General features: G+C 35.5%; 1 protein-coding gene across 1 annotated transcript in view; it reads left to right on the forward strand.

Moving 5' to 3' along the window:
- The window catches only part of LOC149806766 (very-long-chain enoyl-CoA reductase-like), a 45,668-nt gene extending 34,926 nt beyond the window's left edge, over nucleotides 1–10,742 (forward strand). Inside the window, exons 11-12 of the mRNA XM_089957266.1 lie at nucleotides 4,317–4,451; nucleotides 10,209–10,742. Of these exons, the coding sequence (XP_089813392.1) occupies nucleotides 4,317–4,451; nucleotides 10,209–10,336 (263 nt within the window). The 3' untranslated portion in view covers nucleotides 10,337–10,742. The remainder of the gene's footprint in view (nucleotides 1–4,316; nucleotides 4,452–10,208) is intronic.
- The last annotated feature ends 2,663 nt before the right edge of the window (nucleotides 10,743–13,405 follow it).

A 13,405-nucleotide genomic window follows, 5' to 3' on the forward strand; every position in this document is an offset into this window, starting at 1 on the left:
GCCTAGAATGGTGCTTTAGGATCACCTTGGTGGCTTCTATATATGTCAACCCAAATTTTTTTTATGTTTTTGCTGTGTTTGCAAGTGATACTGATTTATTGTAAAATTCCTATGGGGAAAACAAATTATAGCAAGGGAAAAAGTTTAAAATCAGTGGATTCAATTCATTCTGGCTGAATCATTGAGCTAGATGAATGCCTATCGCTCTTCAGTGCAGCCATTTTACTCCTACCTCCAGATCCCCCTAATATGATGTTCCTTCAGCACTTGGATAAGTACTAGACCACATAATACAGATTTGGCTCTTCATGAATAAGGGTGACATATAAAAGTGGTTGACAGGCATGTGTCAGTCCTTTGCTTGGAGAATATGATCAAACCCCACTTGTGTCTTCTCAGTGTTGCCACAATCTCTCTTGCCCTGCATGACCAGTTCATGAGACCTCTACAGATTATCCTCCTTTCTTAGTAGCATCTGAAACTTTTCCCAGGTGACAAAAGTTTTAGACTGTATCAGGTCTCATCTCTGGCATCCTCCCTGATTTGACAGAGGGTGTCTACTGAAAGATTTACCACTAGAAATCACATTCTAGACAGCTACCAGCACAACTGGCCATGGTGCTCACCTCTTGTCCTTATTTCTTATGACTGGGCTTGAGCCTTTTTAGGAGTGATTCATCCATATCAACAGCCTTGAGATGAAAGTTGTGTTGCATGTCTTTCAGTCACAACAGGAGATGGTATTTGATAAGGGTGCTTTTATTCCTTCTGTCACCTCAGCTGTCATCCATGACTTAAGTAAGCAAGGTAGAACCAAGTCCATAGATAATGCCTTGCTGTTCAATTTTCTCAGTTGGTGTCCTCATCAACAAATAGTCAGATCCACCATACCCCATGCATGCCTGAGTTCCTGGCAGATTCACCATTTGTTGAACCAGCCAATCCAAGCTGCATGGTCCTTTCCCCCCATGGTCATGAGATGAATCTATTGTTGAGGTTTATCGATTGCAGACAGCCTTCTGACAAGGTGAAATGACAAGTTCCACATATCTGAAAACCATGGCAGCCAATGTTGTGGGACATTCTTGATAAACATGCCTTTCTGCATATCCCTGCAGTTGTTCAAGTTTTGCATAATACAAGGGAATTTGGGTGGCAGACAAACAGTGATCCCCACAAGCAGGAAAAATGATGGGTCAGCTACCTTTCCCCATAAACCCTGTGATTAGCCAAGTCTTGCAGGAAGCAATGGAATACTGACTAATCTTCATTGTTCTCCTCACTTGGGAAAAATCATGGATCAACAGCCACTTAAACCTAAAAGTAAAGATTCTGCTATCTAAAATCCTCTCTATCAAAAATAGCAATCTTCCTTCTATCGCTATTTGAAGAGAAGATGTTAGCTTCCATCACAATCAAGGGCTACCATTCCCCAGTCTCAAATGAAATTTACTATCAAGTAAGGATATAGGCCAAAACAAAGACATATCAGACCTTTCTATGTAATTTGACCTGACTTGACCATAGGCTTTGTCCCTTTGTTGGAAATGAAATCTACCTTAGGTTCTGACATGGCTGAACAAGACACCCATTGAACCACTGTCTAGAGCCTCTGCGACTTGCCTGTCATACAAGATCTGTATCATTTCACTTTATCTACAGCAGGCAGAATGGATGATATACATGCCATATCAGTCGACACGGACTATCTGCAGTTCTCTCATGACAGTCCAAGTTCATTGCTTAGAAAAGGCATCAACTTGTAAAGAGTTGATCCTTTATCTTGAATCACTTGTCTTCTTTGGACCCTTGGTCCCAAGTATGTCTGCAGTACCCTGTTGGGGCTCTGAAGTGGTACATGAAGTAGACTGAGCTGATCAGAAAAGGGAGAACTTGCTCTTTCTTACCATTCTAAGAAAGAATAGACAATATTTCCACTCAGGCTGAGTCACTGTGGATATTATATGGGTTATCCACTCAGCATACAGTAACTAGCCCAAGAATAGACTTACACATTGTTGCCAATTCAGAGACTTTTCATCTTGATGGGTCATTTCATCCTGATGGGAATTATGAAATAGCTACCTTTTCTGGTCATTCAGCAGTTTTGTAACCATGCAGGCTATGCTACTTGTATTTGAAATGCAAAACATTTTTCTTTGAACCAAAGCCATGCACACAACTCATGTCTAACTTGCTCCTGTATCTTACACAAGCTGCTTCACATTCTTTGGGAGACCATAGACAGGGCCATCTCCAAGTAAATCCTTATACTGCTTACCTATTCTCATAACATGTTATGAATATGATGAAGAAACCAATATTTATTTAAGTAAAATATGTTCCCTCAGCAATATATATTCAGCTATAATATGGGCACCCCCTCCCAGGCCCTCAATGCAGTCACATCTTTGGAAAAATTTGCATGTCCACTCCAGTAGTAACTGAAAATTGATGGGATTTGGTGTCAGTAGTTAGAGACCAATTCACTCTAGTCTGTCTACTCCCTAAGAAAACACATGACATTTTAGCACTTTTTTGGCAAAACAACCTAAAAGACATGGTAAATATTTTTGTTTTCCTGGCTTGGGAGATGATGAATGTTTTGGTTAGCTTGAGAGGGCTGCATTCACAATGTAGTTGATGTACCTCAAATGAGTGTTATGAAGAGAAAAAAAACTGTTTTACTTCAGAAAATAATAGAGACCTGTAAAAGGTCTTTTTGACATGTGAAACAATCACAGAATGCAGAGTGAATGCAGATGAAATGATGAATGCATGTTGGCTATATAAAAAAAAGAGTACAAACACATTTACAGAGCAGTTAATGATAAATTGAATAAAACACAATGTATTTCATGAGTGGATTTGAATATCAGTTATTTTCATATCACCACTAACTTTCCATGGTTGAATGCACATTCCACATGATAATCCGGGATAATATTCTTTATGCCAAATTTTTTAAACTCTTTACAAGCCATGATATTATTTTTGTCATGGTATACATATCTTGTGATGACTTAAGTTCCATATAAGCCGTGATATTGTTTTTGTCATGGCAGACAAATGGTGTGGTGACTTTTGAACTCCATACAAGCCATGATATTGTTTTTGTCATGGCATACATATAATGTGATGACGTTTAATCTCCATCCAAGCTGTGATATTGTTTTTGTCATGACAAATATATGATGTGATGACTTTGAAACTCCATACAAGATGTGATATTGTATTTGTCTTGGCAGACACATAATGTGATGACTTCGAAACTCCATACAAGCTGGGATATTGTTTTTGTTATAGCAAACATATTATGTGATGAATTTTTCACTGGTGGTTGTATCTGTACAAATTTTAATGGCATTAAACAAAATAAGAAATAATATTTGCTGACAAGATTATATGCAGTAATTTTATACATTTATTGCAGTGGGAGCTATATTTGTATTTAATTCAATATTTTATTCAATTCTGTCTTTTACATATAATGAATTTACTATTTTATGAAAGCACACTTATAAGGCAAAATACAAATATAATGGTTCTCTCCCTTTGATACCATTGAAAACGAGATAATCCAACTTAAATAAATCCATTTGTTTCATTTCAAAGGAAAAAAATAAAAGGAAATGATAAATGGAAGTGATATATGCAAAACTGGATGGAAAACAATTTATTGCATGGAACTGAAACTTTCTCATTATGGAAACTAAGACTCCAATTTGTCTTTCATATTATCTTGTATAGTTCTGGGAAAATAACATACAGAGTTATCTTGTCCAGCAAAAGTGTTAACTTTCTAGCTATGAAAAGTACAGTCAGAGCTGTGTGTAGTGGTCATTGTCATCAAAATTAACCTTTAAAAAAAGGTTGCTTTGATATAGAGGGTCACCAGATGGGGAAAAACTAGGGACAAATAACAGACGTAGGGCAAGGATTAGTGAGGGCTGTTCCATTAAAACATACATGGGACCCAGGGAAGGCACTTTTAAAGTGGGGTTCTCACCCATAGATGCAATTTATAATTTTCTTATCATTTTGATATGAACTCTGTGAAATCAAAGTACCCTGGCATATATTTTTTTAAAACTGCCTTCCCTGGGTACCATGTATGTTTAAAGGGAACAGCCCTGAGAACCAGCTCAATCAAACTCAATTGGTGGTATTACTTGTATAGAAATTATTCAGTTCACTTGATTAATATCAGCATGTTAACCTGAGAGTCTGGTTAGTCCAATGCTTTAATGAGCAGTAGTATGGTTCAGATGGAGATAAAAATAATTAAACTCTACATAATTTCATTTTGTCTTCAGGATCCAAGGAGAGAAAGATCCCTTATCCAACCAGCAATCCATTCACCCAGCTGTTCAAGGTGGTTTCTTGTCCAAATTACACCTATGAAGTGCTGTCCTGGACTGGCTTCACCATCATGACACAGTGTTTACCAGGTTTTTAAAACTTAATCTATTTTTGGGGCTTGCCTGCAAGGACATTGGTATCACTTTTCCTGTGGTGATAGTAGCAGCAGCAACACTGCATATGGCAGTGTCAAGGTTATAATGCTTTGTTAAAGTGTATGAAACATAGTACAAGTCAGATACAGATGGGGTACATCATACATGCAAAGTAACACTATAAACATTGATATTCTGTCTTATACTTATCTTACAAATATAGTCTTAGCTGTGCACTGTAGTAATAATAATAATAATTTAATTAAATAATTTTTAATGCAAGCAGAAAAACAGATGGTAAAGAGTGGATTCTCTGTATTGGATTTTTTTTCATACTTCATTGACTTTGGTTAAATTTTGTGTTACAAGTTTATCATATTTAGTTCATGCTAGAAACATTGAACTAAATCAAGTTTTTTGTATGCAGCTCATGACCTCATGAGTTTCTGGGAATGTTATGTATATACTGTCCTGCTTGGAATGATGACTGTTACATACATACTGTCCTGCTTGGAATGATGACTGTTACGTATATACTGTCCTGCTTGGAATGATGACTGTTACGTACATACTGTCCTGCTTGGAATGATAACTGTTACGTATATACTGTCCTGCTTGGAATGATGACTGTTACGTACATACTGTCCTGCTTGGAATGATGACTGTTACGTATATACTGTCCTGCTTGGAATGATGACTGTTACGTACATACTGTCCTGCTTGGAATGATGACTGTTACATACATACTGTCCTGCTTGGAATGATGACTGTTACGTACATACTGTCCTGCTTGGAATGATGACTGTTACGTACATACTGTCCTGCTTGGAATGATGACTGTTACGTACATACTGTCCTGCTTGGAATGATGACTGTTACGTACATACTGTCCTGCTTGGAATGATGACTGTTACGTACATACTGTCCTGCTTGGAATGATGACTGTTACGTACGTACTGTCCTGCTTGGAATGATGACTGTTACATGCATACTGTCCTGCTTGGAATGATGACTGTTACGTACATACTGTCCTGCTTGGAATCATGAAACTTGATAAGTGGACGCATCTTGATAAGTTCTACATCCATTTGCAACAAATGGAATTTATTTATTTATTGGGTTTGTTTAAGTTCGAGTCGAGAAACTTAATAATTGGATGCATATCTATTACCACTACAGTCTCAAACCAAAGAAAATCATTCTGACCTGTATTATGCTTTACTAATATGGGGTAAGTATTTGTTATATGATCACATAAATTCATCCAATATAGACATATATATACATCCTAGAATACTCTAACCAGTGCAGTTGAGAAAAGAAACCTTTATTCATTGACATTGTTTCCAGGTGTGGTTTGTTCCCATCTTCCAGTTTCTGTATACAGATTAGGCAAGGATGCTCTCAATTTTGAAACAGCATTTCAAAAGTTTTTTATTGTAACCAAATTTTAATATCTTTTAAGTATTTTTTATACCCAAATTCCAAAGACAAATTTACATTTATCCTAGGTCTTTATGATTCCTTTACTCATGCTTGCCAGTTTTGAACAAACAAACTCGTCACCTATGGTAAAAGTCATACAGGTCATGTATGTGCATTTACTCATCTGAAATATAATTTGCTGTTTTAAATTTTAATCCTAATTTTGTTTAACCAAAGTCTATTTAATCAAGAAACTTCCAGACGAAAATTATCAATCGCTATGGACTTTTACAGTGGTGGCTATGTACTAAACTGGATCAAGAATAGCAGGCATTGAGTAATGACATCACAATGCACGACATTCAATCTGGATTGTACTGGATCACACCTTTAGGACGATTTTGTACAAAAATGTACATGTACTTTAACATTAATTTTGCCATATATACTTCTGAGAGCATGTAAATAATTACCTTACAAAGGAGTATGGTTGCATAAATAAAGTGAATATTTGCCATCTAAAGGTATGTAGAATCAAATTCTAAAAAATTAGACCCATTAGTGAAATAATCGGTGCTGAACAGATATATAACCTGTATGACTTTTTCTACCAACATTGTTAGGCAAGTGATAAAAATATTGTCAGTATATTGGTTTATTCAAGCTTCTCTAAGTTCTAGATCATTTAAAAATTGTATCAATAATGCCCAATTCACATTATAAGGTTCTATATCAGTAAACACTGGACTTAATACAATAGAAATATGTTCTACTAGTCATAGACCAGAAGAGCTTATGGGATGGTCTGTTGTCCAATGTCAGTTGTCCATCCATTAGAGCAAGTTAGTTTTATAATTACTCCTAAACTACTAGATTTGCCCTGAAACTTTATACACACATTCATCCCATGGTGTAGGTAGTATGAAATGAAAATAGTCATGCTCACACATCTAATATCTGAAATCGCTAATCCTCCTGAATGGATGTTTATAACAACATGTCGTTTAACTGAAAGACTTCTTATGATGTCTGGTTGGTCCTAAATGAAAATGGTGCCGATCTGATTTCCAATATGGCCACCATGTCAGCCATTTTGAAAATCTTGCTATTGCTACTTCCCCTGAATGGAGGGTCATATCAACATGGCGTTCTCACTAAAAGACTTCATATGATGTCTTGTTCATTCTAAAGGAAAATGGTGCTAATCCGATGTCAAATTATGGCCATCTTGAAATCTTACCATAACTCTAAATGGGCAGAATGTCATATTGACATGGGGATTTCACCAGAAGACTTCTTATTATATATAGTTCATCCTATTTGGGTTCTCACTAAAAGACTTCTCATGAAATTGTGCCAATCTTTTATCCATTATGGCCACCATGACAGTCATCTTGAGAGTTTTCACTGCCTGATTTCCTTTAATGTCTAGCTGGTCCTAAATAAAGATGAGACCAGTGTGGCATCCAGTATGGTCACCATGGCAGCCATCTTAAAAATCTTTTTTATCATGTCACTTGGACAGAAAGTTATATTGATATGGGGTTTCACTAGAATACTTTTTGTTGGTCTATAAAATGGTGCTGATCTAATGTACAGTGAGACAGATGCGCAGCCATCTTGAAAATTTGTTATTGCTACTCCTAAATGGAAAGTCATATCTTGAAAATGTTGTCATCTCCACTCCTGTCCAAATGGATGGCTGTTGTTATATATATTTAATTTATATTTGTCAGTTTTTCTCCTTGATTATAAGTTATAAAATTTTGTACTTGACCTTGTCCAGAATCAAGTTCATTGTCTGCTTGACCAGAAATTCTTATTTTGGTAAGCAATTAATACATACTAGCTAATATTTTTAGTGAAGTGTGGGTTTAATATTAGGATCATTATCAGTAGAAGTAAACATATTTATTATGGTCTGGGTCATGGATATTAGAATTCCTCCATAAAAATGCCTAGTCTGCCTTATGTTTACCACATTCAGTATTGTAATTTTAGTAACAGAATGTTCTAGAATGGAAAAATTCTATCAGGTCAAAAGACTTCTGACATGACCACATCACTGGCCACTACAGGCACATCAACACCTTCAGCATTGTATCTTATTTCAAACACCGCTGAAATTTAAATAGAACTTTATTCATTAGGACTGGTGACAGAACTTTTTGAACTATTTTTGGATTTAATTTGCATTACTGTAAGTTCTTTTTAAATTTTCATCTTGTATTCTGAGGAAATAAAATTATTTGTTGAATTTTACAAAACTTTTTTCTATTACTCTGTTTAAGACCATAGACTCATAATACTTTATCAATATATGGTTTTCAACAATAGACTTATTATGACACCTATATAGTGCCAGTCATACATGCAGTATGGCTGCCATGATGACTGTCTTAAATATCTTGTTGGCACTGCTCCCTTTGAATGGATGATCATTCTCATGTGTGGTTTCCACCAAATGACTTTTAATGTTGTCCACTTTGTCCTAAATGAATATGGTACCAAACTGACATCCAGTATGTGTACCACAGCAGCTAATTTCAAAATCTTCTTTTTGCTGAAGAATATCAGAAAAGAGTTCAACAATTGACAGAAATGGTCGTGTCTCAAATTCCTGGAAATTATTTTCACCCAGTAGAGCATCAGTCCCTTCGAGGGACTCTTGTTGTTTTTACATGTAATGTGTCTGTTGTTTGATGTTTCCTATTCAGTATTAATACAGACATTTAAGGGTATTTTATAGCAGCATTGTTATGTGAAATTATTGTAGCAATCACAAAATCTGCCAAAATTTGGGCTATGAATAAAAATGAATTTATACTCTGGTTTGAGTGTGGTGTATACTTTGTTCTTGATAATATTTGTAAAGTACAATGAATATTCCATAAGCCACACCAACACTTTTTTTATCTTCATTTTTTGTAGTGTGGTCAGTATTTAAAGGTTCATCCAGTATTAGATGTTCCTGATTGACACCATTCAAGGTCCATCCAGTATTAGATGGGCCTAATTGGCACCATTCAAGGTCCATCCAGTATTAGATGGGCCTGATTGGCACCATTCAAGGTTCATCCATTATTAGATGGGCCTGATTGGCACCATTCAAGGTCCATCCAGTATTAGATGTTCCTGATTGGCACCATTCAAGGTCCATCCAGTATTAGATGTTCCTGATTGGCACCATTCAAGGTTCATCCAGTATTAGATGTTCCTGATCGGCACCATTCAAGGTTCATCCAGTATTAGATGTTCCTGATTGGCACCATTCAAAGTTCATCCAGTATTAGATGGGCCTAATTGGCACCATTCAAAGTTCATCCAGTATTAGATGGGCCTGATCCATTCAAGGTCCATTCAGTATTAGATGGGCCTGATTGGCACCATTCAAGGTCCATCCAGTATTAGATGTTCCTGATTGGCACCATTCAAGGTTCATCCAGTATTAGATGGGCCTAATTGGCACCATTCAAGGTCCATTCAGTATTAGATGTTCCTGATTGGCACCATTGAAGGTCCATCCAGTATTAGATGTTCCTGATTGGCACCATTCAAGATTCATCCAGTATTAGATGTTCCTGATTGGCACCATTCAAGGTTCATCCAGTATTAGATGTTCCTGATTGGTACCATTCAAAGTTCATCCAGTATTAGATGGGCCTAATTGGCACCATTCAAAGTTCATCCAGTATTAGATGGGCCTGATTGGCACTATTCAAGGTTCATCCAGTATTAGATGTTCCTGATTGGCACCATTCAAGGTTCATCCAGTATTAGATGGGCCTAATTGGCACCATTCAAAGTTCATCCAGTATTAGATGGGCCTAATTGGCACCATTCAAAGTTCATCCAGTATTAGATGGGCCTGATTGGAACCATTCAAGGTACATTCAGTATTAGATGGGCCTGATTGGCACCATTCAAGGCCCATCCAGTATTAGATGTTCCTGATTGGCACCATTCAAGGTTCATCCAATATTAGATGGGCCTAATTGGCACCATTCAAGGTTCTTCCAGTATTAGATGGGCCTGATTAGGGTGAAATATATTTAAAGTCTGCAGAACTTGGGCTAGTCCAGTTTTCTAGCATTATGGAAGATAGTGTAGTATATCAAAAAAATGGTATTTCACTACTTGCAGTATTACAGAATATCAGAATGAGTCCTTCATTACAGACTGGCCTCATAAAGGAGACTTAATTTGTGGAAGCAGTGTGACCATATTCAGGTGATACTTACCTGAGAAATGTGAAAATGCTAATTTGTTAATTTAATATTTCACTTTATTCTGTGAAACCTGATGTACATTCTTGTACTTTTTCAGCTGCTCTATTTACCATTGCTGGCTTCTATCAAATGGCTGTCTGGGCCCTTGGCAAACATAGGAACTACAAGAAAGAGTTCTCCAACTACCCTAGAGGTCGCAAAAGCATTGTACCATTCCTTTTGTAATTGAATTTAATATATATCATACAGTATTGCTAGTACTTGGTTACACATGGGCCATTTTAACACACTTCACAATAACATTTAAACTAACAATGTTTATTTTTGCTGATAATTGTATAGTTTTTAAATATTTCATTTTAACACAGAATTTAGTTTTTAACTGTACACATATATGTTCATTTTCACCCTGATAAGTGTGGTTGCAGTTGTTTTACAGTAGAATATATGTTCTTGAATTTTCTTTTAAAGTTTTCAACCTTTGCGTATGTACTAACAGTTGTAAGTGATTCATTGAAAATGTAGAAATATTGTAGCAGGTTAACAATAATCATGGAACATCATTCAACTACTTTATCATTTGCATTCTGAATATTACTTTTATAAGTGAAATAAAAGTCTTTTAAACATTGCCTGTTATCCATTATTTGTCTCTGTATCCATCTATATCTTTTCTCATCACATATATTGTTGTCCTTAATTTTTCGTACACTTTTAATTATTTATATTTGTGTGTGTGTGAATAACAATATAATATTGCAAGACTTCAAATTATACAGTTAGTCAGAATTATTAAGCATAATTTTCTCAAGTATCCACAATTTTCAATTTTGTGATAAAAAAAAGAGTTCTGCGTATGAAAAATTACTGGACAGAAAATAAATATAATTATGTTTATTGATGATGTATGAAAAATTAGGCTGTGTGAAAAAATAACAATATCTCATGTGTAGTTTGTCTCACCTTTGCATATTATAACACAACTCATGCAATACAATCTTCATTAGCATTGTGAGCTTTCTAAATTTCACGACTAGGATAGACTTAGACAGCTGAACTGGATTATTTACCATAGTCCTTTTTATGAAATTAAACTCCGTTTACCAACCAGTCACATGTACTTGTTAGAGAGCCATGTGATGTCGTTATTATCTCTTGTGTTTTTAAAAGGCATCAGGCATATTGTGATAAGCTCAGTCCGTCTGTCCATCTATCCAGCTGTCTGTTACTCAGTACCTCCTTAAACGTACTGCCATATTACCCATCCTAAGTTCCAGTAGTGGAGTCCAAAAGTGACCACAACTAATTTTTATTACATCTTCAAATTATTTGGAAAGGACAGACACATACAGATAGACAGACAGACACAGCAGTAAGACCTACATGAAACACGTTTTTGTTTAAGACACCTGCATCATAGCGGAGGATGGGACAGTATAGGGTTTAAATTGGTGTTTCAGTGAGGAAACGGATAAAAAGTGGGGAGATTCGTAATGCAAGCCATCATAGTTTCTTAGAGTGTTATTTTATCCATGGAGATCAAAGGATAAGATTTATGCTAGGGGAAAGATTGCCAAGTCTGTGATATAAAAATGTTTACTTTTTGAGGTTAGATTTTTCTATCTTTTCCACACATGTTAGGAATATTCATTTTCTTTCCCACCATGTTATAGGGTAGATGGGTGGGGATAAATAACTGTAGAATATGAATGGTCATCTACAACTTTTATGTCATAATCTGGGCATTAATGATGTCAAGTGAACAATGTTGCAGTGGTAGCTTATGAACTTAAGATATACCATATATACTCAGTTATTATAAGACTATGCAGTTTGTTTCTAGTAATCAGTAGAAAAACAAACAACACAGACCATGATCTGATGGCGCTTTTGCTACAGCAGATCAGGATCTTTGTCACTTGCAGTTTGACTCGAATTATAAATGAGTATATATGGTATTTGAGCCTCGGAAGAAACTTGGAATTATTTTTGCAAGTGGGTCAGAAATTGAGAGCATTAAGAACTTAACGGGAACAAATAATTACAGCACATTGGATAAATGATACTGTTCTGAAAAGTATCAGGTCAGTGTAGCCACTTCCTCATAATAGAAACAGCATGTTTGATGAAAATAAGGGGAGATGAGGAACCATTGATAAGTTTTTTTCTCCTTCAGATGTATCCTGATCACATTAACATTAGGAAGTATGCTAAATCCCAAAGAGTAAAAAAAATTTCTTTTTCTTCTATATCATATAGATGAAGGGCAGTAACCCTTGTTCATTACATCCCCTTGCTGTCACCACATGGTGCTAGTTTAAAATTTTGTGCCAGTACTGGCAACATGGTACTGAAGGCCTCTAAAAACATTATATGAATTTCTCCAGGGTTATTTTAATCACTGATGCTAAATTTTGGTGTTGTAGTGTATAATAAGGAGTCTGCTATAGATGTTATTCATTATTCACTTTATTGATCATTGTTTTTGTGAATTTTGTCTGGTAGTGCACTTTGTTTATTCTGACCTTGTACTTAACATGATAATGCAGACAAGTGTTGCTTATTATGTCTTTGCACTCACAGGATGTTTTTTATTCTCAAGTAATGAGTGATGTTGAAACTTATGAGCACATCTTTGTATTTCATTTATGAGTGTTTATTTTTCTTGTCATTTCAGTTCAACAATGACAGTGAAATGTACTAAATGCATAAAGCTCAATACATAAACAAAAATAGCACAGCTGTTTTAAGGAAATCACATTGTGTTTATTTTACAAATATAGAACTGTTGTCTCTTTGTTTTATTTTTTTGTACCATAAAACAATGTAATTAAGGTTATTGAAAAGGACTATGCATGTAGACAGATATCTAAATGAGGAAAGGAAGGAAGGGTTAGATTGCAGATATAGTTAGAAAAGCAAAGACAGACATATACACATATAAATATAGACATATAATGGGATAGATAAGGACTTTGAAAATGGATAGATTGTTAAGAGAGAGTGATGGTCAGATAAAATGTCATAAACTGAAACCATGTTATAGAATTTGCCCTTTGCTTTTTTCTAGTGAGTATTGCGTCGCTCACATGTCTGCATCCACTTTTGCATCATCCAGTTTTCACATTGAAATCAGCAACATGCATATAAATAATCTTTTACAAGCTGACTTTTGAGAATGATTTGAGAACACTTATTTTGACCCATTTAATTATTTTCTATACAGGTAGTATGTATCCATCTCCTGTAATAATCAGGTAAACAATAGGTGATAAACACCACTTGTCGGTGATA

Source organism: Sinohyriopsis cumingii, chromosome 1 (genome assembly GCF_028554795.1).
Source record: "Sinohyriopsis cumingii isolate HCF-2022 chromosome 1, ASM2855479v2, whole genome shotgun sequence".
NCBI classification, from domain to species: Eukaryota; Metazoa; Mollusca; class Bivalvia; order Unionida; family Unionidae; genus Sinohyriopsis; species Sinohyriopsis cumingii.